General features: G+C 37.0%; 1 protein-coding gene across 1 annotated transcript; it reads left to right on the forward strand.

The window, feature by feature from the left end:
• The first annotated feature begins 90 nt into the window (after nucleotides 1-90).
• Nucleotides 91-25094, forward strand: SELENOF (selenoprotein F). The gene is made up of 5 exons (XM_062497367.1): nucleotides 91-269; nucleotides 3697-3864; nucleotides 14719-14782; nucleotides 22406-22455; nucleotides 24110-25094. Exons 1-5 carry the CDS (start codon nucleotides 201-203, stop codon nucleotides 24239-24241), a joined length of 483 nt encoding a protein of 160 aa, XP_062353351.1. The 5' UTR covers nucleotides 91-200; the 3' UTR covers nucleotides 24242-25094.

The following is a 25094-nucleotide window of genomic DNA, read 5'->3' on the forward strand; positions in this document are numbered from 1 at the left end:
GAAGCGCTGCTCTGAACAGACTCAAGTATCTTTGCTATAGAATTCTGTAAGACATTCTGGGTTAGCAGTTTCTGCTTGTGGTGCCGGGGTCTGGGAGCAAGTCCGTGCTCTCCCGCATCAGGCGGTGTGTCGGGCACCCGCGATGGGTGAGGTCCTTCCGCGGCTCCCGGCGGCGCTGGCACGGGCGCTCCGGAACCAAGATGGCGGCGGCGGCCGAGCTGGGGGCGCTGGGGTGGCGCTGGTTCTGCTGGCTCCTGGGGCTGCAGGCGGTGAGAACCGGTTCCGGCGCGTTCGCTCTCGGGGCTGAGCACGGCTGCAGTTCCTGGGAGAAGAGCGGGTGTGAGGGCGGGGGAGGCGGTGTGAGACGTGGCGTGAGACGTATCCTGGTGCGGGAGGCGCGGGCGCCTCCTCCCGCTCCTGCAGCCGTGGCCGCTTCTTTCGCTTTCCATGTCGGAGACTGCTCTCTGCTTCTGACTTCTTCCTAAAACAGATTGTATTGGTGCTGCCTTTTTTTAATACAGTAAATTCTTTGGTGTGAAAACAAAGCAACTCTGTGACGTATATTTGGAGCCAAAGCTTTGAAAGAGAAAAAAGCTTTGAAAGAGAAAATGCTGTTTAAATGAGGCGCATCACTTGCTGAGTATCTGAAATTATCCTTCTGAAGTGTGAGGGTTTTTTTCTACTCCCAATCAGAGACAATTATTATGGTTAGTACATTCATTGTTTCAGGAAAATATGATAGTTAAGATACTGAAAATTGAGTAAAAATATGAGGGAGAGAGACTTTCTCCTATTTACTTTTCCTTTACCTCTCCATAGTTTTATTCTTAAGGTGTTTGGAGCTTGTTGTGCAACGAAAACCGCTTGAGTGAAAATTATCATGTAGTGGAGCCTGATGCCTTAAGTTTTAGCTTTCATATTTTCCAGATTCTGTATTGTATTAGTATATAACTCTGAGCTTCATATAAAGTATTAGCAAGTTCTCTTCACAGTTTTGTTAGACTAAACAATCCTTTTCCAGTCCGAAAGCCAAGGATACCGTTGCAGCTTCAGGCCCCGAAAGTGTAAACAACAGAGAATTGAGGGGAGCAATATGGGAGGATGGGATTTCATAACCTGGAGCTTAATTGGACAGTTAACCCCAATATGTAAATGGACCAAAACTCATAAAAGTGTGAAAACGTGTGATCTGTCATCTTGAGTGTAGCCATGGCCAGACTCTTGTACTGCCCAGTGTGTATCCTTTGAAGGCCTTTTTAATAAATACCTACTTTATTTCTTTAACAATTTCTAGCCTCTGTTCTAGGTAACCTCTCAAGGCATTAGGCCTTTACTTATTTTCATACACTGTTAGTGTTTTGGTTGGTTCTTTCTCACACACACGCACCCCCCAAAAAAATCCCTCAGGAGAGTATCAGCCTTATGTCTGTGGACTGTTTAGGGATCTGCTGGGTAAAGGTGTGAGGAGAAAGGCTGCTGGAAGCAAAGTGACAAGGCCAGGTAGCCCTGTTACTGCTCCAAGGGGAACAGATTCAGAAGTGACAGCAGAGTGAAAAGATGTCAGTAAAGCATCAGTCAGTGGTGGATGGCAAGCAGCAAGGTGCAAGAAAATTGTTTTAGTTACCACTATCATTAATTTAATAAGCGAGCAGTAATTAAAAGGTAGCTTCGGTAGTATTTGGAATGCTCCTTAGGGGCTTTTTATACTACTATGTTGTATACTATATTGGTGTATTTCTTATTGCTAGTATCCCTCAGAAAAGATAAATGCTAAATACTTGGAAAACTAAATACCTTAGTAAAAATTCTAAAAAGAGGCTAGATTATTCCAGTAGAACAAGGTCCATTTTTGCTTGCCTGTTGTCATACAGTGCCTTGTAGAAGAAGAAAAATAGCTTTCTGCCTGATAGAATAGTGATTTCAGAATAGCTTTTTTTGTGTATTCTCTGTTCATGCTTTAACTCTACTTTTTCTATTTATCTGTATCTGCTAAAAAAAAATGAGGTAACATATTTTCTACCAATTATCAATCCATAATATTTTCTGTCTGTCACAAAAATAACATGTCTTTTCTTCAACTGTAGGTTGGCCACTTAGGTAGAGACAAAACCCATTTCTTCTGCTTATCTTGGGTGTGCTGCATGAATTAGATAGCATGTGAATGTGAGAAGTCTGTTTTGCTGAACGACAAACTTAGTTTTTCTTCTGTACTTTTCTGTTTGGCCCAGCATAATTCTTCTGAGTCTTGGCTGTTATCCAGCTGAGTTTGCTGGTGCCCTGTCATTCCTCTCTGCACAGTGGTGCTGATTGTTTTGTTGATGCTTTGGATGTAGTAGGTTTTGGCTGGAGTCTTTTACCCAGACTGAAAAGCATCTGGGAAAGCCACCTTCTATCTCTCCATTCTTAATTTCCTCTCTCATTTTTTCCTCTCTAAAGCAAGCAGCTGGAAGGGAAGGTTTTAAACCAAGGTGTGAGAAATCCATGTATAGAAAAGTGGGAATGTAAATTTGCTATAAGAAAGACATTGAGGTGCTGGAGTGAGCCCAGGGGACAGTGGAGCAGGAGAAGGGTCTGGAGCACAGGTTCTGTGAGGAGCAGCTGGGGGAGCTCAGCCTGGAGAAAAGGAGGTTCAGGGGGGAACTCATCAATCTCTGCAAGTGCCTGAAAGGAGGGTATAGCTGGGGGGGGTTGGCCTCTTCTCCCACATAGCAAGTAATGGGATGAGAGAAGATGGCTTCAGCTTGCACAAGGGGAGGTTTGGATAGGATATTAGGAATAATTTCTTCCCTGAAAAGGTGGCCAGGCACTGGAATGGGCTGCCCAGGGAAGTGGTGGAATCACCAACACTTCCATCCTGTGAAGTGTTCAAAAGGCATGTGGATGTGGCACTTGGGGCAAGGTTTGGAGCTGAACACTGTGGTGCTGGGTTAATGCTTGGACTCAGTGATGATCTTAGAGGTCTTTTCCAACCCTAGTGATTCTATGAGAATGAAGCCCAAATAATATAATTTAAGTGTTGTGATTGGTTGTGTTATTTTTGTTACCCATAAAAAGCAGAACTGGTGTTTTACCTAGAAGCCATGTAATTGAATGGCCTGTTGTAAAGTATTGCTGATAAATCAGAATTGCAGGTTTTTATCTGCACTTCCACTTAATAGTATATGCAATTTTTCTGTAGCATTAATGCAAACATGAAATTAAAATCCTACCTGTATGTCTTGTTGAGCAGTTTGGTTAATTTTATTACTTCCTGGTTTTGTTTTTCCTGAGCTTAGCTGTTGCATTACTTTCCAGAAGTGTTTTCAGTGATCTGAAACTTGCTGAAATTCTTTTTGAAGAGGAGCCTTTGGAAAGCTATAACCATGTGCATTTCAGCTGATTAATTGCCTTTGGGTTTTCTTCTTAAGTTGAAGTCACCAATAGATAGGAAAGCAGTAGAGCTATCAGAAGCGTATATGAATTAATTTTGGCAGGTCTGATACCTTGAAATGTACATACTGTGAGTGTCTGGAATTCCCTGTTTGTTTAAGACCCTTTTTCTCAGTAGGGTGGTATTTGAACCCTTGGGCTGATCATTTAGGCACCTCTGTGAAACAGTCACAAGAGACTAATGCCTTCTTTCTAATCATTAAAGCATTTAAAGCCATCTTTAAAAAAATAAATTAATACTAAGTGTATCATTGTATTGACTTTCAGGTAAGTGTTTATGGAGCACAGTTGTCATCAGAAGCTTGCAGAGAGCTGGGCTTCTCCAGTAACTTGCTGTGCAGTTCTTGCAACCTTCTTGGGCAGTTCAATCTGAATCAGTTGGATCCATTCTGCAGGGAGTGCTGCCAAGAAGAAGCTCAGCTGGAAACTAGAAAGGTGAGTTTTGGACCAAATCCCGTTTGGAATAATTTAACATGTCATGTTTATGAAACTCTTCTTTTAAAAATACATGAGAATCTGGATTATCATTTCAAGAGGAAAATGCAGCATTTATTCCTAGCCCAATATACATCTACAGGGTCTAGATCTGCAGACTTGCTATAGTGCTGTAAAATAATGTCCCTGTACCAACAGGGGAATCTTTGGTTCTTTGGCAGCCCTTCTCTGGTGTGACGTGACCATATTTGGGGACTACATCAAGCTTCTTTTAAAAGGAAGATACATGGGATTGGAAGAGGGTAGAAGAAGAGGATAAGGAGGGTTGTGTTTGATGACAGCTCCTGCTTGGTCAGTGACCTGTAGCATAATGGCCAGGATAGCTTAGTTCAGTCCTGGGCAACAGAAGGCTGGTGCAGCTTCCAGGTGAGTTCCTGGAGTGGCACAAACCTAATAGAAGCAGAACTGCTCAACTCCATCCTGCAGCAGTGAGAACAGCTGGATATTTTGGGAATGATCTCTCTCAGCCCTCATGCTGTGCTTTGATCACTTCAAGGTGAAACCTTTCCTTTATCTATAGTAAATAAATATCTGTGTTCCTTGAGGTATGTTACCAATGAAGAACTTTTGGAGTTCGTGAAGAGAATACATGTTTTCTAATATGTGATCATTTAAGAGTGTTCTAGAATATAGTGAAGACAAATCAATCATCAAGAAAATAGAGGTTTCAAGGAGGAGAGGTGCTGAAATTATTTTTAATGGCTAGGAGATAGTGAAATAACTGACCTAATGAAATTAATGAGGAAATCTAGCAGGTTTGTCCTGTCAGTTACATTCAGCCTAATATTTAAAAAAGAAAGTCTGCCTTTAATTTTTAATAAAACCACTGATTACAGTGTTAGGTACACTATGTTAAGTATCAAGAATCATATGTTTGAGATTGGCAGAGAATTCATAGTTAAATTAATAGTTTTCTTCTATTGACAGACTTTAAGTTGTAAATTTTATGCATTAACAAAGTAATATTTCAGTACAATCCTTATGGGGCTTGATGTGTAAGGCTTTTTTCTTTCCTAGATATAGGAACCTTATAAAGGAAAGTTTGTCTCTGGGGAAAGATCCAGTTCTTTTACATGTGTATACATATTTCTGTATAAATATGTACATATCTATACATAGGCATATACAGAACCTGAAGTTTCAGAATACAGTCTGACAAAATGTGCTAACACAGACTGGCAGAATAGAAAGGGTCTCCAGCGTGCTCAGTCAGTTGTGCTGGCAGCAGCAGCAAGGCTTCCTGTCCTTGTGTAAAGAGAGGATGCTTTAATTTGCTCAGGTAACATTTTTAGAGTTTTGCCTCTGTGCATAACATGTAGCACTAGAACTTACGGAGCAGGACAGTTTCTGTTGTCATTAGATGGGAAAATAAGGTAGAGGAGCTATGCTGCATTTCTGTGAATGTAACTTCTGAGAAAAATGTCTTAACAATTTATCAGTAACATACTGAAGGATGTAAGTTAGTTTGTACTGTAAGCATTGCATTAATAAAATGCTTCTAATTAAACTAATAGATAGTGTTCTGAATTTCCTGAATCTGATCTAGATTTCTTTGTGTGGATTATTATACTTTCTGTGTAAGGATAAGAAAATGCCATTTTGTGGTCAGGACTTGGCACTGTAAGTATTACTAATCTGAAAACTTATTTTATTTTGGTCATGATCAGTGAAGTAAAATAAATTGCACAGAGCTGGATAGGGTCTCAAGGATGTTTGACAAATTTCTTCATAGTGGACCAGATTTCCTTGTATATTCACAGGAAGCAAGAAATTGTATGTTATAAGTTGTTGGTTTTTTAATCTATTTGTGTTTTACCCAGTTTTATATTCTGCTTGGGCTTTGTAGTAAATATGAACAATGTAGATTTTAATTATTAGTTTATATTTTCTTATTTCTGTAACATTTCTGAAGAAATGCAATACAAATTATATTTGTAATTTGGAGCTAATATGGTAAGCATCAGATTGAAGTATAGGAGTGATTATGATAGTATTTTCATACATTTTTTATATCTGAGTTTGAATGCAGGCTTTCTATATTGTGTACAAAAATAGAACTACTGAATTGTTCTAACATTATGATTATATGGTTTATTATAGCATCATTTATAATTTTCTTATGAATGCTGTTTCAGACAGTGGAAATTTTTTGTGCTGTTACTGCTGTTTAGAAATGTATATTTCAGATTTTGTGATTGTTTGGAGGTTTTTCTTTTTTTATAAACTCATACCCAGTAACTTCTCTTGAGGACTAGCCAGTGGAAAATTAGTGTTTGGAGACTTAATATAATCTTAACAGATTGTATTCAGAATAATCACATTTTGAATTGACTTGTGTTTTAACATAGTGTTGGTTGTAACAGATGTCTGTAATTGAGCTTGAGATTTTACTGTTACCTAAAAATTAACAATATAATTTTTAGTAGCTTCTTGCTAAACAAGAATTTTCATGCTAGATATGCAGACTATGAAAACTGAATGCTGCTTTTTGCTATAGTTTTTCCTTTCTCCTGTATTTTTCCCCTGTTACCACAGAAATCTTCTTTCTAAGGAAAATTGATAGTAAAGAGTGAATGAATATTGAAAGTTCTTAAAGGCTTTTTTTCCCCTACCCTCTTGTTTGTAGAATTTTTCATCTTGCTTTGAAAACCTGCATCTCAGTGTAAGATGCTTGAGTTTCTGATTAGCAGCCTGGCATGTTGCTGAGCTTCAGAGCAGTGATGTTCTGGGTTTTGCAAAAGCTGTGACTCCATGCTTGAACATCCTCCAAGTACAGGAATCCTTCTTCCCTGAGCCATGGTCCCAGTTCATGACGTAGCTCGCTCGTTACCTGGGCAGGTCACTTCCCATGAAGTGACACAGCACGTTGGTTGTCTGTGCTACAAGCAGACTTGCCAACTACTGGAGTTCCAGGACATGTTTCAGAGTTTTAATTTTACTCTCTTTGCAGTTATGTGGCAAATACTAGAAACAGGAAAAGCAGGAGTTAGTTTACTGCATGACTTGGACCTGAGTTCTAAACCAGAATATAAAATTAAAGGTAATAGCACATCTATCTGAGAATTTTTACATAATTGGTGCTTTTCACAAATCATCTGTGAAATACCCTCAGGCCTAAAAATATTTCATACTGCATAGTATCAGTGCAACCCCAAATGAGCTGTTTACAGGTTTGAACTGTTTCATAGCCTTGAAAGAAGTGTATGTATTAATCCTGCTCTCATTACTGGTCGAGTAGTTTGTGAATTGACACTGTGGAAAATAGCTGTGAAATATTCTTGCTCTGAACTTCTGCTGACACCTCTCCAGTGAAATATTTTAATTATTTCATAATTGGACTGTGGGAAAAATGAAAAAATGTTTTAGTTATTTTCTCCTCCTCTAGAGATTTTGTATGCAGTCTCACACTAATTCAGAAGCCAGCTAAAACAGTATTGCTTTAGACAGCTTCAAGTTTTAAGCCTCAGTCTGTCAGATGCAGAGTACTGCTGGTGTGTAAAATACAGAAGGATGAAATGGAGGTGAAGCTAACTGTGCGTGAAATTGTAGTAGCAGGAGAGATTGTCCATATTTTGCAGTAGCTGAAAATATCTGCACTCCATCTGCAGCTTCACTTAGGCTGTGTGATGATTTCAGACATAGCTATAAGCATATTCCATTAATTGTATATTATAATCTTAGATTTATCTTAACAATACATGCATGTCAAAATCCAAATTGATTTTAAAAATCGAGTCTGTGATAAAATTTCAGTACATTAAATTTCACAGTTGCACTGTGCAGGATTGCTACAACCCATAAAAGTTATCAATATATCTAAATGGAGCTTTGAAAAATATATTTTGCTCACTAATAATGTGTTGAACTTCAGCATTTTAAATTTCTACTGTCAAGTATTTGTCGTATTGTAATGTTAGTGTTTGGTGTCTTAGAAAACATGACACCAGATTAATGACTAGGTGCTTCTGCTTCTTCTGTTAAATAAAACCAAACAAAAAATTTGAAAGCTTTCTTAAAACACCACCCTTTTACACGTGCAGAATTCTTAAATGTGCTCTTATGAATTTTAAGGAGATATTCTTGTTCAGACTTACTTTTTAAAACTCAAAAGATAGTTTACAAAACTCAGAATAATTGCTGGAAGTAGAATAACATGAAGTGCTTTTAATGCTTCAGGCTACTCCTATGTGACCCAATTTACATTCATTTTTCAGGTTTGTTTTTTTTCTTTTCATTACTCTAATTAAAGTGCTACACTCGAGTTGCTGTTGACTGACTTCTTGTTCTGCCAGAGGCTCTTAACATGAATATTTCCACTGTCATTGGAACTTCTGGTTTTCAAGTCAATGGTTAAAAGCAGAGAACTACTTAGAATTCTTTGACATCTCAGAGATGTAAACTAAGTGTAAGTCATATCAATGCTTACAGAAATTAATTAGAATTCTAGCTTACTTCTTCTAGCTGTTTCTCAAAACCCACATATCTTTATTTTTCAGTCTTTTGATGTGTCCTGTAGTGTCTTGAATACTTTGGAAAAATCAAATTGTGCTTTTACCTAACTGTATTCCTTATTTCTAATATGGTACTCGAAAATGGTTCAAATTCATTGGTTTTCTAGCAAGTGTGACTTCAAAAATAGTATGATTCAGTGACAACATATTTTATTTGACATTCAAGTAAATATTCAGAACTTTGTAATTAAGAGTAATATGTCATATGATCTCCTTTCAAAGTTTGCTTTTAACTAAGTGTTCCATATAGTTCCTACAGGAATGATTTTATGGGCTATATTGATAGGGAAGTTAAGGGATCTGATATGATACTGTTCTCTCTGATGGAGAAAGTCTCTCAGCAATGCTATTGCTTCAAAATACTATTCACAACTATTCCTTATATTAAAAGTGTGCTGCAGTGGATATCCTTCTCAAGAACTTAACCCTGTACCCTCTTTCCCTTCTTTCTGTACATGATGCTATTGGCAATGAAAATTAATGTAGACAAGAAGTAGTCCTAGATAAGGAAGGTGCAGCTAACTAGTCAATGCCTAAAACAGAAATGTACTGCCTTTTGTTTGGCTTAGATTCACCAAGTGTTCATCTGTCAGATAAACTAAGATCAAATACATTATCTGTCTGTAATAGGGTAAGCCTTACCCATGGAAGAGCTCTGTCTGATCCTATCAGTGGAAAAAAAAAAGGTTAGGGAAACTGTAAGTGCAAATTTGCTAAATATGAGTTTCAGTCATTGATGTGCATCTGTGCTGGTCAATGGAATAGCTTTAGCTAATTAAGGCTGACCTTCTAAATAAAGTACTGACATTTGACTCTACATTTGTAGAAGAAACTTCAAAATGTAAAAGTCTCAAAACTAATGAAGTGTGCAAGATCAAATAATTATCTCATGAGATCTGTTCTCACTGTTTTCTTTGAAACTTTAAGATGCTTTATTTTTTAACAAAATCACAGACTGGAGAATAAAAGACATGTTCAGAGATTCTACTTCTAGAGGTAAGTAGGTGCTTAGATAGAATCAGATGGTATAGTCCAGAATTGAAACATGCCCTGTTAACTTCCTATCTGTACTCTTTCACTTGCATAATTCTGCCTAGGTCCAAGTGAGAGCCTGTACATAGCAGCCCTTTTCCTGCCACCCTTGTCTACTCACTGCTCTCCACCTCTACTCAAACTGGGTACTCACACCACCTAATTCAAGCAACAGCTCCAGAGGTCTAAAGTTGGTGGTTGATCAGCTTCTTCATTTTCTCTGTCACCCTTGTGCCAGATCTCTTGCTCACATGAATTTATAGCAAATATTGCAGTGACCAAAGTTGATAAAAATAGGCTGCCAGGAGCAGAAGCTGGTTTGGAACTTTTCGATGGTTATTGGATTTAAACAGCACAAATGTTTATAGAATCCTGCAAGGTATGATTTAAACCAGAAGTAGTGATGGATAACACGTTTTCTGTGTGCTGAAGAATTTAATAGTAATGCACATTTGTATGCACAGAATAAAAAGTTTCCTTTGAGTCTCCTACTCAAAGCAGACCTCAAAGTTCTGAGGATCTCCAAAAATGCAGATTATACAGTCTTCCTTAGTAAATTATTTCAGTGCTTAAACACCATCATTGTGACTTTTCGTCACCCTTATACTCAGTCAGAATTCCCTTCCCCACAAATAAATGAGGCTTAGATTCTGCTCAGCTTTGTTCAGAGTAACTTGCCTGTAATACATACCCACTAATCACAGGAGTAGTGCTGATTCACATAACGGGTTTTTGACTGTTAGATTGTGTTTCCACACTCTTATTTAGAGTTGGGTATCTCCCTTCACAGGATAATGAGCTGTCAGTGGTAGAAGCTGCTTTGTTGCTAAACTTACTGATGACATCAGTTCAGAACGATGTGTGTGTGTGTGTAGCAATGACTTTCTTGGCTTTCTGTATTACAGAGCAGTAATTCATGATGTTCCTGGCAGTGAGGCTTTCTGACTGCTCCCTGTTAACCCACAGATTCTTAGTCATGTTATGCCTCCAGGAAAAGGAAAGACAAGAGTGGTTTTGAAAGCCTTGAGCTGTGCATATAACTGCATTCTCTCCCACAGAAAATATTTTATAGTTTGTAGCTCAGTGTTTTTCTTTTAAAGTTTTCTAGTTTAGAAGACTACTTTTCTAGTAGAAATCACGAATGAACTGATAGTTAGAAGAATTGAGGAAAAAAGCAAAAGAAACTTTCAACAAAATCTCTTTTGGTTGTAAATTTCTCAGAAGAACAAATATTAATTAACCTGTTTTGCTTTCTGGGTATGTGGATGGAACACAGTAAAAATTAAGTTGCATGCTTTCATAAAGTAGATCCTTTACTGTTTTTTCAATAGTACCATTTTGCATACAACAAGGAACTTGGGCCATTAAGAATAGTAACATCCATATTTTTCCTGAAATTTTTTGAAGTTGATAGGAGATAAGGAGCTGTCTTCTGCAGCTTATATCATAATATGAAATTTAAAATGCAGTGAATTTCATAAAAACACTCTTTACATTGGGAAGAGAGTTGTTACTAAAGATTTAGTGGAAGATAATCTTGTACCTGAGGCAAGTGAAAATTCTAGAGGTTTAGCTGCAGTTATAAGTTTGCTTTTCTGCTTGTTCTCAGAACTTAACTATATTTTTGAAACTATTTGATATTTGGAGAGGACAGTATGCTCATATCTGAGAGAATCCAGGAATCATAAAGTAGCTACTGATTTTTGTGGCTCTGCCTTAACAGCCTGTTTCATTCCATGTTTTAAGATATGCTGGTACTGTCAGCTTATTACAAACAGCTGTACAAATCCAGCCTGAATGACACTGTGTAACCTGTGTCAGGCAGGGTCACCCTGAATCAATAGTTAAAGAAAGCAGTGTGCAAAATATAAGTGTCATAGAAGTAAAATTAGGTATAATTTGCTGTATTTTATTAAGCTTTTCTGTCACTTTTGATCTAACAATTTTATTGCAACCAAGGAGCAATCTCTGTTCAATACCACTTCTTGCAGTTCAGTTTGGTCTGAATTCCTATTTGGTTATAAACATTAATGGCTGAGTAGCAGGTCACTTTCCTTCTGGAGTCTTCACCATGAGTAACTGTGATAACAATACCATATCAATATATAAATGAAGCCCTGCTGGAACTGTGTCTTACAGAAGTTGCTTCAGTTCTCTTCCTAATAGCAGGTGAAATGTCTTCTTTCATGTAAGTTAAAGTTACATATTTTTACAATGCATATTTTTAGCTAGCACAGTTCTTATGCAAAAAAAAGTGTTATTCCACTGTAATTAGTGCTCTCCTTCATAATTAAAGCAGACACGACCAATACTGTGGTTTGTCTCTTTTCACTTGTGAAGAGCCATCCTGATTGCATCAATATGAGCTGCTTCAAGAGTTTCAGGTGCTTTCCAAAAACCTTTGAATAAAACTGAACTCAAGCTGGTGCTTTGGAAAAGATGAGGGAAAAGTTCAGATATCGTCACAGTAACCTTAGAAAAAGTTCTGTAAGAATGTTGTAAAAAAAAGATAAGTTCTTTGTATAGATGCAGACATGAATCAGCACTTGTTCTGGATGTTAACATGGAGACCAGTAATAGTTTAGAAAGTCTATTTCATTGCTTCTAGTACTAAACTCACTTTCATGAGCACTAAAACAAGTGAAGCATTACTTTAAAATGAACTGACTCATGAGTTAAGCATTGTGTAATGAACTGACTCGAGATGTTTGTGTGCCTCCATGCTGAATGATACATGTCATTTTTATTAATACTTGAACAGAGGGACTGCCTTCACAAGGAAGTTTGGAGAACATCTGCTCTGGACACAATGAGATGGTAGACATTAACAACTAGGCTTTTGTGGTGGGCTAAGTGATGCAAATAAACCTGGGTTTTTTGCAAAAGACACCTTTGTTTAGAGTTATAAATGAAGCCAGTTGATTCTTCTTTTTTTTCTGGTCTAGCCATTGAGAAAGCAGCTGTTTGTCCCAGCATGAATCTAAACCTTTTTGTACCAGAACAGTTGGGTTTCAATTATGGCAGAATTACAAACTCAAAATTTAGACATCAATGATTGAGCTGTTTTCTTTGTTAAATTTCTATCAGATATTGGCCAGGAGTTACAGACTGGGAGTAGTGAGTAGTTACAAAATGTCTTACATATTTTAGATTCCTACTGTGATCTTGTGCCATAAAAATTCTTATTTGGAAGGAAAAAAAATGATTAAGAATAATTTGCAGTAATGAGAGTTCAAAAATGCTCATTTTACTGTTGTTCTAAATTTGAGTGTACTTAGCTAATGATAGACTTACATAAAACTTAATTAACTAGATAGAAAGCTGTTTATTCCTTTGTCTATTTCTTTATACTGACTTTTTGATAGAAAAAATGCAGATAACTTTCAGTATCAGATAATCAGTATAAATATTCAGTGGGTTAGTGAGTTTGCAAAGGAATACCTAAATCTAGGATTGCTGATAAAACTGTTGAGTATTTTTTTAAATGACAAAGAGACAAGGTAAGTGAAGTTTGTGAACCCCTGTGCCATGTTTTCTACATCTTTGTAATTACTTCATGTTTTAATTCCAGAGGAATTTTAATTATGCAAGCTAGAATCTGAGCTGTTTATCACTGCCTTTTTTAATGAAAACGTTGATTTGGGTGGTGAAAAAGCTTTTAAAAATCTGGTATTTATGGTCTCTTGGATATTGTTTCCTAGTATTTCTGCATTTTAACTGTCAAATCTTAGGTTTTTTATGTAATTACAATGTTTAGTTGAAAATGTATCTGTAGGTAAGCAAATTCCTGAAATGCTGTTCTGAACAGGTAATGCAGTGTAACATTCTCTTTTCAGTTTCCCATGGAAGTAATGATTATTGATTGCTTCACGCCAAGAGAGAAGTTGTAATTTCAGATCAGAGCATTTCTTAGGTTCTAATTCATAGTTTTTAAGCAAATACTGAGCTGGCCCTGAATCAGAATTTGAATATTCAGAGATAAACATATATTTCTGGCTGTCTATAAAGCCTCCATACAGTAGGTGATGGAATGTTAATAAAATTGTCTTTGAGATTTCTGTCATATTGTGTGTGGTTTGCTTTTTCAGAGTGGTCTATGAAGGTTAGTTTTAATTACTTGTGTTCACGGTTCATATTTTAATTGAAGTGTGAATTTATGTAATTTCAGTAAAGTTATATTTTTCTATACCCAGACTTGCATGTTTGTTATGAAAACACTGTCTGAAAGAACATGAAAGCAGGGGTTTTAATTGTCTATGGAAGGTAAAGAATTATATTAAAAATTTTAACTTAAGATCATTCTGTCTGCTTAGCTATAAACTGTGGGGTTTAAGGCTTAGAAGGATGTGGTTTGGTATACAGTATTACATATATAGTAATTATACTATGTATAATATTAAAAGGCCTAACTTTGGAGTATGAAGTTCTATTTTAGTAGCTGGAAAATCTGTTGTTAATTTATTTAGGATTCGGCAAACTATAGAATCATTTGCATGTTGCAAAAAAAAAAAATATCACAGAATAGTCTAAAAATATGACAGTATGCAAGATAATTAGGTGGAGGGTTTTTAAATTTAGATATTATATAAAATTGAAATTAACTTGTATTTTAAGAAGACAATCTGAATATCTTGCCTGGCTGACAGAAGTGATTGACATCTAAGTGCAAGTATCCAAGTTAGCCCAGCCTGTACATCCTACTTCACCTAAGGCCTGTTAATGTCATCTGTCCTCTTTCTGTAAATACAATGAACTAAAATCAACCAATAGCCCAGGTAGGAATTTTAAAGTCACTGCCTTATCTTTATTATAAGTATTTCACTGCCCAAGTTAGGTTTGAAGTGGAAACTAAAATTTCATTTAATGAGATTTTGTTAGTATCTTTGGGAAGGAAGAAACAGCTTTCCTATTACTAATCCATAATTCCCATTCTAACATGTCCAGTTGCTTTTTTTTTAAATGAAACTTTGCTTACACCAACAGTATATCTCAAATGATCTTTTTTTTGTTTGTTTTTCAATTTTTAGTATAATGAATGAAAATTATCGTGTATCTTGAGGGAACGGTCAGTTGTTGCATAATCAGAGACAGGTCTGGAGCTATGATTCTGTATAGGATCTTATTTGTAATTAGCATCAACAGAGTAGCATATTGTCTCCTCAGAGAAAAACAGTTCAACAGATAAGACACTATAAATAAACTAGTAATTTAGATTACTTTTCTCATTAATGGCTTCTGTTTATTATTACAGCTTTATGCAGGAGCTGTCCTAGAAGTATGTGGATGAAAATTGGGAAGGTTCCCTCAAGTCCAGGGTAAGTAAAGCCACTACTATTCCTTCAAATACGAAATACTGTCGCAGCTGAATGACAAAAGATACTTTTAAGTACATTAAAAGTAGTCATAAATTCAGTATATTATATCAGAAATGTTGCATTGACCTGAGGCTCGTAAACTGGTCTCCAGTAATTGATAGATGAAATTATATTGTGGACTTATGGAACAACTTTATTTTCACAGATCCTGTCATATAATTGTTTTATCAGTAGATAATGACAGTCAGCTAACAGGAATGGAATGCAGTAGTGTTAAAGGAAAATTGGTACCATCAGTGTCTGGTGGAAGGAAGCTGCAGGAAAAGAATCTGAGAAATTTCAAACTGGATTTTCTTATAAATTAGGGAAGATCTTAGGTGTACTATAGTTGTTTTGGGGTTTTTTCCTGTATTGAGGAACTTAATAACAAACTCCCTAATACTGTACTTTGGACATAGTTGGACATAAGTACTAATCTAGCTTTAGAATTTAAAATTGCACAAACAGCAGGTCTCCATCTGCTGTGAGAAGTATTAATACCTCCCTGTTTGAAGGCTGGCTGACAAACAGTGGGGGGAAAAAAAAGGTTTTAAATCAGGTTACAATCTACATAAATTGTCCTGCGTTGTATCCTTTCCTGCCACCACTGCCCTCAGAGTTGAGTTGAATGACTACAAGGCCAGAGCAAAGCTCTTTACTCTTTTCCACTGTATAAAATGTCAAAATGAGAATTCTTTAAATGACTTGTCCTACTTGAGGGGCTTGAGGAGATTAACTTTGTTAGCACAGGAGTCTGTATTATCTCCGTGACTGTTCAAATTTAGCAAACATAAAAACATTCCCAACTGTTGCTGCCCATTCCCTCAGCTGCTTTATGGTTCTGGATTTCTAACAGTTAAGTGCTCATCTAAGCCATAGGTTTGAAGGAAAAATTAACCTCTTAGCCTGACTCCATGCTGCATTGTGTCCTCAGTTATCTTCATGTGTAGGCCCTTGAAGGGAATGGCCCTCTGTTTCTGCTGTCTGCACACTTTGAAGCATGTTCCAAAGACTTGGAATGGTGTTGCAATGGTGCAAAAGGAAAAACTTGAAAATTGTGACTAGGTTTTCTTTTTCCTTTCAATTCTTGGTTATCTAAACCTCCTCAAATATTTACATTCCATTGATCATATATCTTACTTTTTTAAAGCGGCTGGATACATTTCACTGTTTTTTAAAAAAGGATCTCTATTTTGACCACCAGTTTTAATTTGGTACAGTAAGAGTTAAGAAAAGACTGAATAATGCACTTAATTTTCTCTTTTGTCATCACCAGTTTCTGCAGCTACTCAATCTAAATGTAACCAAATTTACAGCTAGGGTATTAGAAGAGGTTGGAAGATGGGATATGTATTAGAAGCATTCTTAGAAATTTTTAAAAGCAGTAGAATATATTCTTTCAGCCTATATTTTTCTTCACACTAATATTAATCTCAGAATACTTAGATTTGCTCCTTTATTTTAACTCCTAACAGAAACAGTATTTAATGTCTCTGTCTTAAGACATTTATATTCAAGAAGTGTTTTTATTTCAGCTTTTCACTTGGACATTTGCTGTGGAAGTTAGGTTGCCTGAAGGTCATGCTGCTGCTTTTGAAACATTGTCTTTGTAGGCTTCATTGAACTGTGTAGCCTCACTGACAATGTCTCATCACAAATAACTTCCATAGCTTCTGTGAGGGTTTTGATAGAGTTTTTTTAGATGAGTTTGGTTTTTCTCCCTGGAGTATACACAAAATGGCCTTGTTAATTGCAGGACTATGTATATATTAGAATTAGTGTGTGTTACTCCTGTATGTAACTGTGAACTCTTGACCTTTAAGTACCTATGTAAATTGTTTTGTAACTTGGCTTAGTCCCACAGACTTGATGTGTCACAGGCTATATCTGGATTATGTTTTATTTGGCTAAAGGATGTACGGTGTTGTTTTTTTATTGTGGTTGGATTTTTTTATATATAAGATACACATATTAAAATAGTTAAGGATTGAAATCAGTTGAATTAATAAAGGTTTGTAAAAGCTACACAGTTGGAAGAAGCTGTGAGTTGTTCAGTCCTTCTCTATCAAAATTTTCTTTAAAATTATTGGTTATATAATCTTTAGCTATAAACAGTTGCTCAATATGCCTGAAATGTGAGAATCGTTACATTTAGAATATATTTGGATATACTGGCAAAGCAAAGGAGTAAGAAGTGATGACAAAAACCTAGTCCTCAGCAAGAGGATGGAAAAGTCTGGTCTTCAGCAAGATTATCTCAGTCTTGAACTGGATGTTACTGTTTGTGTCATACCAAACTGGCTGTTTAGTGTCACACCAAACTACTAAATTTGACTTTTGTGAATGTGGCCAAGGATGCCTGTTAGGTTTTGCAGATACAGTTTCTTGTGAGAAGTCTGATTACAGACCACATTTCTGTATGCCCCTTTTAAATTCAGTACTGAAATATTCCTACTGATAAGTTTCCCTTAAAAATGAATTGCTTTATTATAAATGCTGTACTCCAAAATTAATTCCTATATATTACATACATTTTGAAATTGTTCTGTATAAAACTGTTCTTAAATATTTGTCATTTAAAAGCACTCCATCAAAGTAGAATATTAAAAACCTAAGTGACAAGATTCATAGATGAAGCAATATCTTAACATACCAGGTAACACAGTGACAGTTTTTGGCTGACATCCCTAAAACTGAGTCTCTGCAATAGAATAATGAATTAGGTGGGTCAGTGATTAATCTAGCATATTTGTTTTAAGTTGGCTTTTCAGTGGCAGCTGTGTTCTGTTCTCCATGAGATAGATCAGTGTTTAGACTCCTACATTCTTTCCAGTTTGTTTAAAAAACTGAATTAGACTGGGTTTTTTTCACTGAACATTCCTTTCATATTTCTCTCCATTATTTTTTTCTTCAATAAAATAATTTTCACCTCACCTTGTGAGTTAAGAAATGGATGTGCTCCCAGCACAATTGTTCTATAGACAAGGTCCTTGAACTCATGCAGTGTTCAGCTGCATTAAATCCTCTGACTTCAGAGTCAACCAGCACTGTTATATCACCCAAGTTCTCCAAGTGTTAAGGGGATTCTTTTAACTACTAAAATGTAATTCCTTATGGGATCATATTGTATGAGGTAAAATCACTCATTTCCTAGTTATTTTAATCTGTAATTCATAAATACTGACAAAAAAGTTAGAAAATTATATTAGCCTTAAATCTTGCACAGAGGAAAGCATTACTAAAACTCTCGCTAGGAAATACAAATATTGTAGTGGGAGACATGCATTGCTTTATCATAATTTTTTGTGAACGGATGACACACAAAATAAAAAAAATACTTGCCTTCAGATTCAGAAATGTCTCTTGCCCAACTGCTTAGACAAAATACCCTGTCTTTGGGATTTTTTGAAGTTTCTTCAGGCTTGATTGGAGCTCTGTCTTGGATTAATTTCTGAAAGCATGTGGTGCTTTTTATAAAATCATGAACAGCTGCATTGTAACTTGATTAAGAGAGTACAAATAGTAGTTACTGATGTGCCATATGAATTCTTAAATTTTTATCTCAAACTGAAGTCCCCAAAAGGTACAGAGCTATAGTTGTTAAAATGTAAATAAGTGCTTGTTGTGTGCTGTAGTTCAGTCTTTTTGCTCAGCTTTCATGGTAACTTTTGAAGACTCATACCATCTTTAAAATTGCAGAGCGTGTATTTGCCCCCAAAACAAATGCTTGAGGGAAGGCTTCAATGCTTGTGTCTTGCCCAGTGATTTACATATTCACATTTCTAGCAAATATTGCCAGTGGTCTTAGCAATGTTCTGCTATTGGTGGCGTTACTAAATGTGAACTTTGTCATCTTCATAAAATGTCCCTCTCTTACTCTACCTTTTGTTTTGGATTCTTTTCTTTTTCATGGATTTAACATTTGATAATTGGCAATGCCTTAATAAAATGTTTTTTTAATTCAAGTTCTTTTCAGGTACAAAATGGTCAAGTCTGTATGATCAAGTTCTTTGTGCCTTTTTTTTGTGTAGAATTTTGCAATATTATGTACAAACTTGTGTCTCCAGTAAAATTTCTTGTTTTCAAAAGCTTGTGTCTGATAATTCATGGCCAAACAAGCAGATTACCCTTTAGGTTATCTGAAGTAATGTTACACTTGCTTTCTGTTTATTGAAGTTAACTCAGAATAAAACGAGTTTTGTTCTGTGTTTGTTCTGCTTGGGGAGATGTTTCATGTCCACTTTGAGTCAGGAAGTTCTCTTATGCTGTGTCCTCAGAACAGTGCAGGTGCTTGTGTGCATACACACACACTTGCCCTTTCTACCACAGTGATTCTTATATTCCCTCAGTCTCCACTTAGGGCTCTGGGATTTAATTCCAACAAACTAGTTTTCACAGACTTTCTTATTACACCTCTATGTTCTGTATGGAAACAAATGGACATTATAACAACAGCAGTGAGTTCTCCATTCTGTGTTAATAGGTAAGGGCTGCTTTTAGGTCTTTAAAAGCACTGTTTAGTGGGGGCCAAGCTTTAAAATGCTCGTACACACTTGATCCTTCTCTGACCTTGTAGTTGTAGTTGATTGTGGGGCACTCCTGTCTGCTCTTCAGAAACACCTCAGGAGTGCCTTCCAACAGAAGTGCTTCAGCACTGCTCATGGCTTATCAGAGTATAAGGTGAAGTGATTTTGAAAAGCTGTCTGGAGAGCAGTTCTGACTTCTGGTCCAGTGTTTAATGCACAAGAACCTGGTGTCATGGCACTGAGCTCAGGGTTCATCTTACACAAGTTATGGTGGAAAATGCCTCTCCTGCTCACCCACAGATAGGTTAGAGAAAGGTTTGTTCCTCTGTGGTGTAAAATTTCTAAAGCTGCTACAGAGGGAAGAAAATGGGGAGATGGCTTGGATAGGATTTAGTATTAAACACCAGACTACTAAATAACGGTGTAGAGATGATGTGCAAGTACCATTTAGATATAGAACAATGTTGGTGTCAGGGTGTAGAGGGGAAATTGTTGAGTAATGAGGGTGGAGCATATGCACCACATCCCATGATAAGCAAGCAGTCATATATGTCCCTAAATGTGCACTGTAGCTGCATCTGACTTCCTAACCCCATCATTTCAAAAGCTGCTATTTCAACTCAAGGAATGATTTTATGGAAAGAAAAAAAAAATAGTTTGATGGGATAATCTGTGTTTTTAATGCATGTCAGTATTTGAGTTTTTCATTTTAGCTTCCAAAATTCAGAATATACAAATTAAGTTATTTGTACATTGAGTGTTTTTCTTTGTTGCATTGCAAATTCAAGTGAGTGATGCAGAAAGTCGCTGTGATCAGCATTAGAAATAAATATGCCATAGCAGAAACTAATTCTGTTCCAGCTGTCTAAAATTTCAGGAAAAATGTTCTGTAGTGCTTCAGCTTTCAGAAGATTTAGACATTTGACATTGATACAAGTGTGTAATAGCTACTTTTAACGTGGCAGAATGTAATGCTGCCTATAGAATACTTTCTTCTTCCACTTAATGCTGTTCCCACTTTGTGAGCTTGTTCAGTCCAACACTGCAGCCAGAGAACAGCCTCTCCTGTACACATAAGCTTTCATCTGTCACTCAAGTAACAAATCCTCACGCCTGTTACAAGCTTAAAGTGCTGTAACCTGAGGTCCCTCCCAAAGGCAATTTTTTATTACAGTCAAGTTCCAGAGTTCAGATTTGCTTCAGAAACTTTATCTATTTTACTATGCTTGCTTACCATTTTGCAATTAGTTACCCACTGTACTGATGGCTTCTTACAACCTTCTTTTCATATAAAGCCCTAGAGACTGATTTCAGCTTTAGCTTTAAGGTGAAGAAAAATGTGGAAAAATTCCTCCAGAAACATTTCAACAGTATGTGGACTTAACAAAGAATAAGAAATGCCTTTGCTGCTTTTTTGTACATTACTTTTGATGACAGCCAAGACAACACAAGGGCATGGGAAACACTGAAGTTGAAAATACTCTTTTGAGTCTTTGAGTTTAAATCAGAATCAAACTGCAGTATGTGAGCAAGTACTGGTTATTTTGTGCTATTTGATATTGTTATACACAGTGTACAATATGACATTAGTGCATAGCCCTGCAGAAGGAATAAAGACAAGTCTCATTTTCTTCAGGGTCCTGCTACATCTGGCAGCTCCATGGGCCGTTGGAATTTTTTTACCTTGTTTATATTGTGTAGTAGTTGGTGCAGCAAGCAGTGTATATGATTTTTATCTGTACTGGGAGCTTGGTGAAAGGGGGAAGAAAATAAGAGCCACTCTGTATAACCATGCTGAGAAAGTGTTAAGGTAACTGTCTGCAATAACGTAAAGTTAGGTATAAAGATGCCAGAGGGTATCTCTGCAATTACTGAGGAAAGCACTACACTTTGTCAAGCACTGTGAAACATTAGTCCTGAGGTTGCACTCATCTCCATGCACCAGCTGGATGCACTGCAATTTGTGAGAGATTCATTGTTGTCTAACCTTGAAAAAGCAGCTTTAACATGCAGCTGGCACTCTTGTAGGAGTCAGTCTGTACTGACAGGGTTCATCCTTTGGGAGATGCTACTGACGTACCACAGGAGCATCCTGAATCCACTTAATGTCAATATAGATGCTAAATTCAACTTTTAGCACAACCTGACTGTGAAAAGGAGGAATGAGGACTGTTATTTTCTAAATAAATTTAAAATATTTCTAGAACTCAGACATTCGTTAGGGTGAAGTGCTGGGAAGTAGGGGATTATGTTCACACTTTGTCCCGGTATACTTCATCTTGTCTGTTGAGAGCTGAGGCTGATGCCAGGCCCGGGTTGTGCTGTGAGGACACAGGGCCTGTGCTGCTGTTAATGCCCGCTGGCCCTGCTGCAAGCGAGGACTGGTGCAGCAGCAGCAGCAGCCCAGACCTGGCCTTGTCTCCCTGTAGCTGCCTGGCAGCCCCTGGAGCCTTGACACCGACTGCCTTCAGGAGCGTCAAGAGAAGGGGAAATACGAGCTTCTCTTCTGTTTGCTGGCTTTGTTTTCTTGCTGGTTTGCAACACGTAATCTCAGAGATCTCTGAGAGACCAGACCGACCATCTTGGTCACCAGAACACCAGCTCTCCCCGCAGCTTCCTGTGCGCCCTGTCCCCCGCAGAGCTGCAGCGTGTGTGGAGTGTGCTGATGAGATGGGTGGCACAGTCAGCCTCAGCCAGATCCTCAGCCAGATTTTGATCGCTCCAATGCTTTTCCTCACATTTGTGTAGCAGCAGCATATGGGCCAGTCTGCTGAAGGCTGGCAGTGGTGCGTGCAGATAAACTGCCTTACGCGGTTGCACTGGTGCTCAGGGGAAATCCAAGCACGTAGAATTCTTGTTTGGATTACTGGGAAAAATAGGTGTTCCTTTGGCATAATCAGTTTAGTACTGTTAATTTTTGAAGGTACTAAGATTTTAATATTAAATTATCTTCTAAAGCATAACTTAAAAAAATAATTCAGGGAATACTAATTTGACATAAATCTACTCTATGCAAGTAGAGAAGAATTTGATTTTGTTTCTTTTCTCCAAACTGTAGCTTTTGTCAGGAGTGATAAGCCAAAACTCTTCAGGGGACTGCAAATCAAGGTAAGTAGTAGCATAACTTGTTTTGTTTGCAATGTTAAGAAGAATTAAGTTTGGTGGAGACAATCCTGTTGATTGTTCCCTATTTGCTGATTGAGTAATCCTTTAGTAGAGGACATATATTTGCATTGCCAGTGTGAATCATTGCAAGTTCATGCTAGTAATATAGATTTGTTTGCTGATCAGTAACTGGTACTGATTCTTTGGTGGTGGTGAGGTTTCGGTTTATTTTGTTGTTGGTTGGTTTTAATCCAAGAAAAAGTTACTAATATAGCAGATGGGAAAATAATCTGAGGCATATTTATATTCTGTTCTTACTTTATAGATCTCTTTGATTTACTCAATCTATTCTGTCAGTTTCTTTTTCCCCTGTTTTGTTCTCCCCTGGTTTTCTTGTGGAGCTACCATTTCCATGCATTCAGTGATTCTTGGATTTTTCTTCTCCCTCTCAGAATTCCCTTGCTGTGTTCTATTGTGCTGGTTTTTCTCTATATACTTCAGACATCCAGCTTTATAGAAATGCATATACTGAATGGTCTTTCTTACGACTTGCATATATGCAAAGTTGCACAAACTGCACTGCCTTAAGATGCAATAATTCTTTGGTTTCAAGATCTAATCTAAGACTTCACCTTCCTCTTAAAATCCTGTGTGAACTTCAAGTGCACTTGGAAGATACACATCTTGATTCTCACATCTTGTGCTCCCATCTTATTGCCCAAATGGCACCATCTGGAATCACTTCATAGCTATGCATGGCTGCAATAAGTGATTTGTCTTCTCAACAGCAGATTCTATGTAAAACAGATTTCCTCTGTCTGTCTCACGCATTCATGTCTCCATGTCCTCCAGTTTCTTTCAAAAGCTTTCTTTCCTTTTGTATGTCTGTTTCTTTTTTATATAACTTTGTAATTTATTGAACATCAAAGCAGTCTAGACTACAACTGGTATCAAGTACTACCAGAAAAAAAAAAAGTGTGCAAATGAATCTGTTTTTTTCACAAGACTTTTGGAAAACTCAATAGGGGTGCCACTAGCTTCATTAAGTAAAACTGACTAAGTTAGCTCAGCTGAGCAAAGTGGAATACTCCTGGGGAAATCTTTCCATAAACTTAAATGGTCAGAGCTTTCTGATACTGTTAAAAGCTTTTATTTGCATTACTTCTTTTGGGACTTAGTGAGTTTGAGAAGCACTGAGCAATTATGTTACCAGCAAGCACCACAGACGCAGATACAACACAGCAAGAAAGTGTGTGATTGCATTAGAAATTGATAATAGAACTTTGACCTGTTGAAGTGACCCAGAATTTCTAAAATGGTAAAAAGGCTATTGATCATATAAGAAAAACCATTCATTATCAAAAATCTAGTTTTGGTAACTTAAAACAGTTGGAGTAAATACCTCCTTCAAAGCCAGGCCAGTGGCACTGCCCTCTGCACATGCATTAACTGCTGTGGTGCACCACGGAGAACAAGGAGATGTTTCTGACACCTACCCCTCTTCATTTGACTTGTTCCTCCACTTTCCTCTCTCTGACATTAAATGCAAGTCAGAAGTCTGACCTGATTTAGATCACTTGAGAGCAGGGGCAGTGTTAGTATGGAGAATGCATTTGCCAGCCAAGATAACTGACTTTTCTTCTTCCCCCCCCCCCAGTATGTGCGTGGCTCTGACCCTGTTCTAAAGCTGCTGGACGACAGTGGGAACATTGCAGAAGAACTGAGCATCCTCAAGTGGAATACAGATAGTGTGGAAGAATTTCTAAGTGAAAAATTAGAACGTGTATAAATCATTGCTTTCTGTCCTCTTTCCTTTTCATATTTTGTCATGGTAATCTTCTCGGACAAAGTGCACTACAGCTGAAGAAACATTCCAGCATCTGTATTTCTTTCAAAATATCTGTTGTGCTGTACTAAACATCTTGTAATTAGAAGGGAAGCTTCAGCACGCATCTGACAAGCTGACAAAAAATAGCTTGTCTTAACATTATTTCAGTTCTTAATGCATTTATCACTAAGAACACTTTGTTTCAAAGTTAATTATGCAAATCTCAGTTTGTTATAATCAGGTCTGTTTTTACAAATGCTCTTAAAACTGAACAGCTTCAAATAATAGAAATTATTACCGTGCTTTCTGTCTGCTGCTCTTTCTTAAGGAAGTTAGAACCAAATGCAATCTATCTCCCAAAGAAACTTGGCTACTAATGCCCTCTGTTATTTGTATTTGAACTCTCCTTTTATAGAAGCCTTGTTTACAGTGAGTACCTAATTCACAGGTTTGAAAGCTGATGGAGGAGCTCATGCTCTGATACTGTGAAACATTTAGTAAGTACACTTTAGTGAAGACTACATAGAAAACCTCTGAGGTGTATGAAGTCAGATGTCAGGTGTGCTTTACATCAAGTGTTTTGCTTCAGAAAACATGAGCTATAACTCTTGAAAAAGCTTTCCTTCCAACTTTCAAAAGTTTATTGGAAGTTTGTTTATGAAATTAATTTAGAAACTGTTCTTTTAAAATGTATATTTTTCTTTCTCAGTTGAAATTTATGTGAACAAGGAATATAGACAGTATGTATGGTAATGAGTCAAATCCATTAAGACTTGTTGGGTTTTTTGCACTTAGAGTCAATAAATGTGATAAT

This window comes from Cinclus cinclus, chromosome 8 (genome assembly GCF_963662255.1).
Source record: "Cinclus cinclus chromosome 8, bCinCin1.1, whole genome shotgun sequence".
NCBI classification, from domain to species: Eukaryota; Metazoa; Chordata; class Aves; order Passeriformes; family Cinclidae; genus Cinclus; species Cinclus cinclus.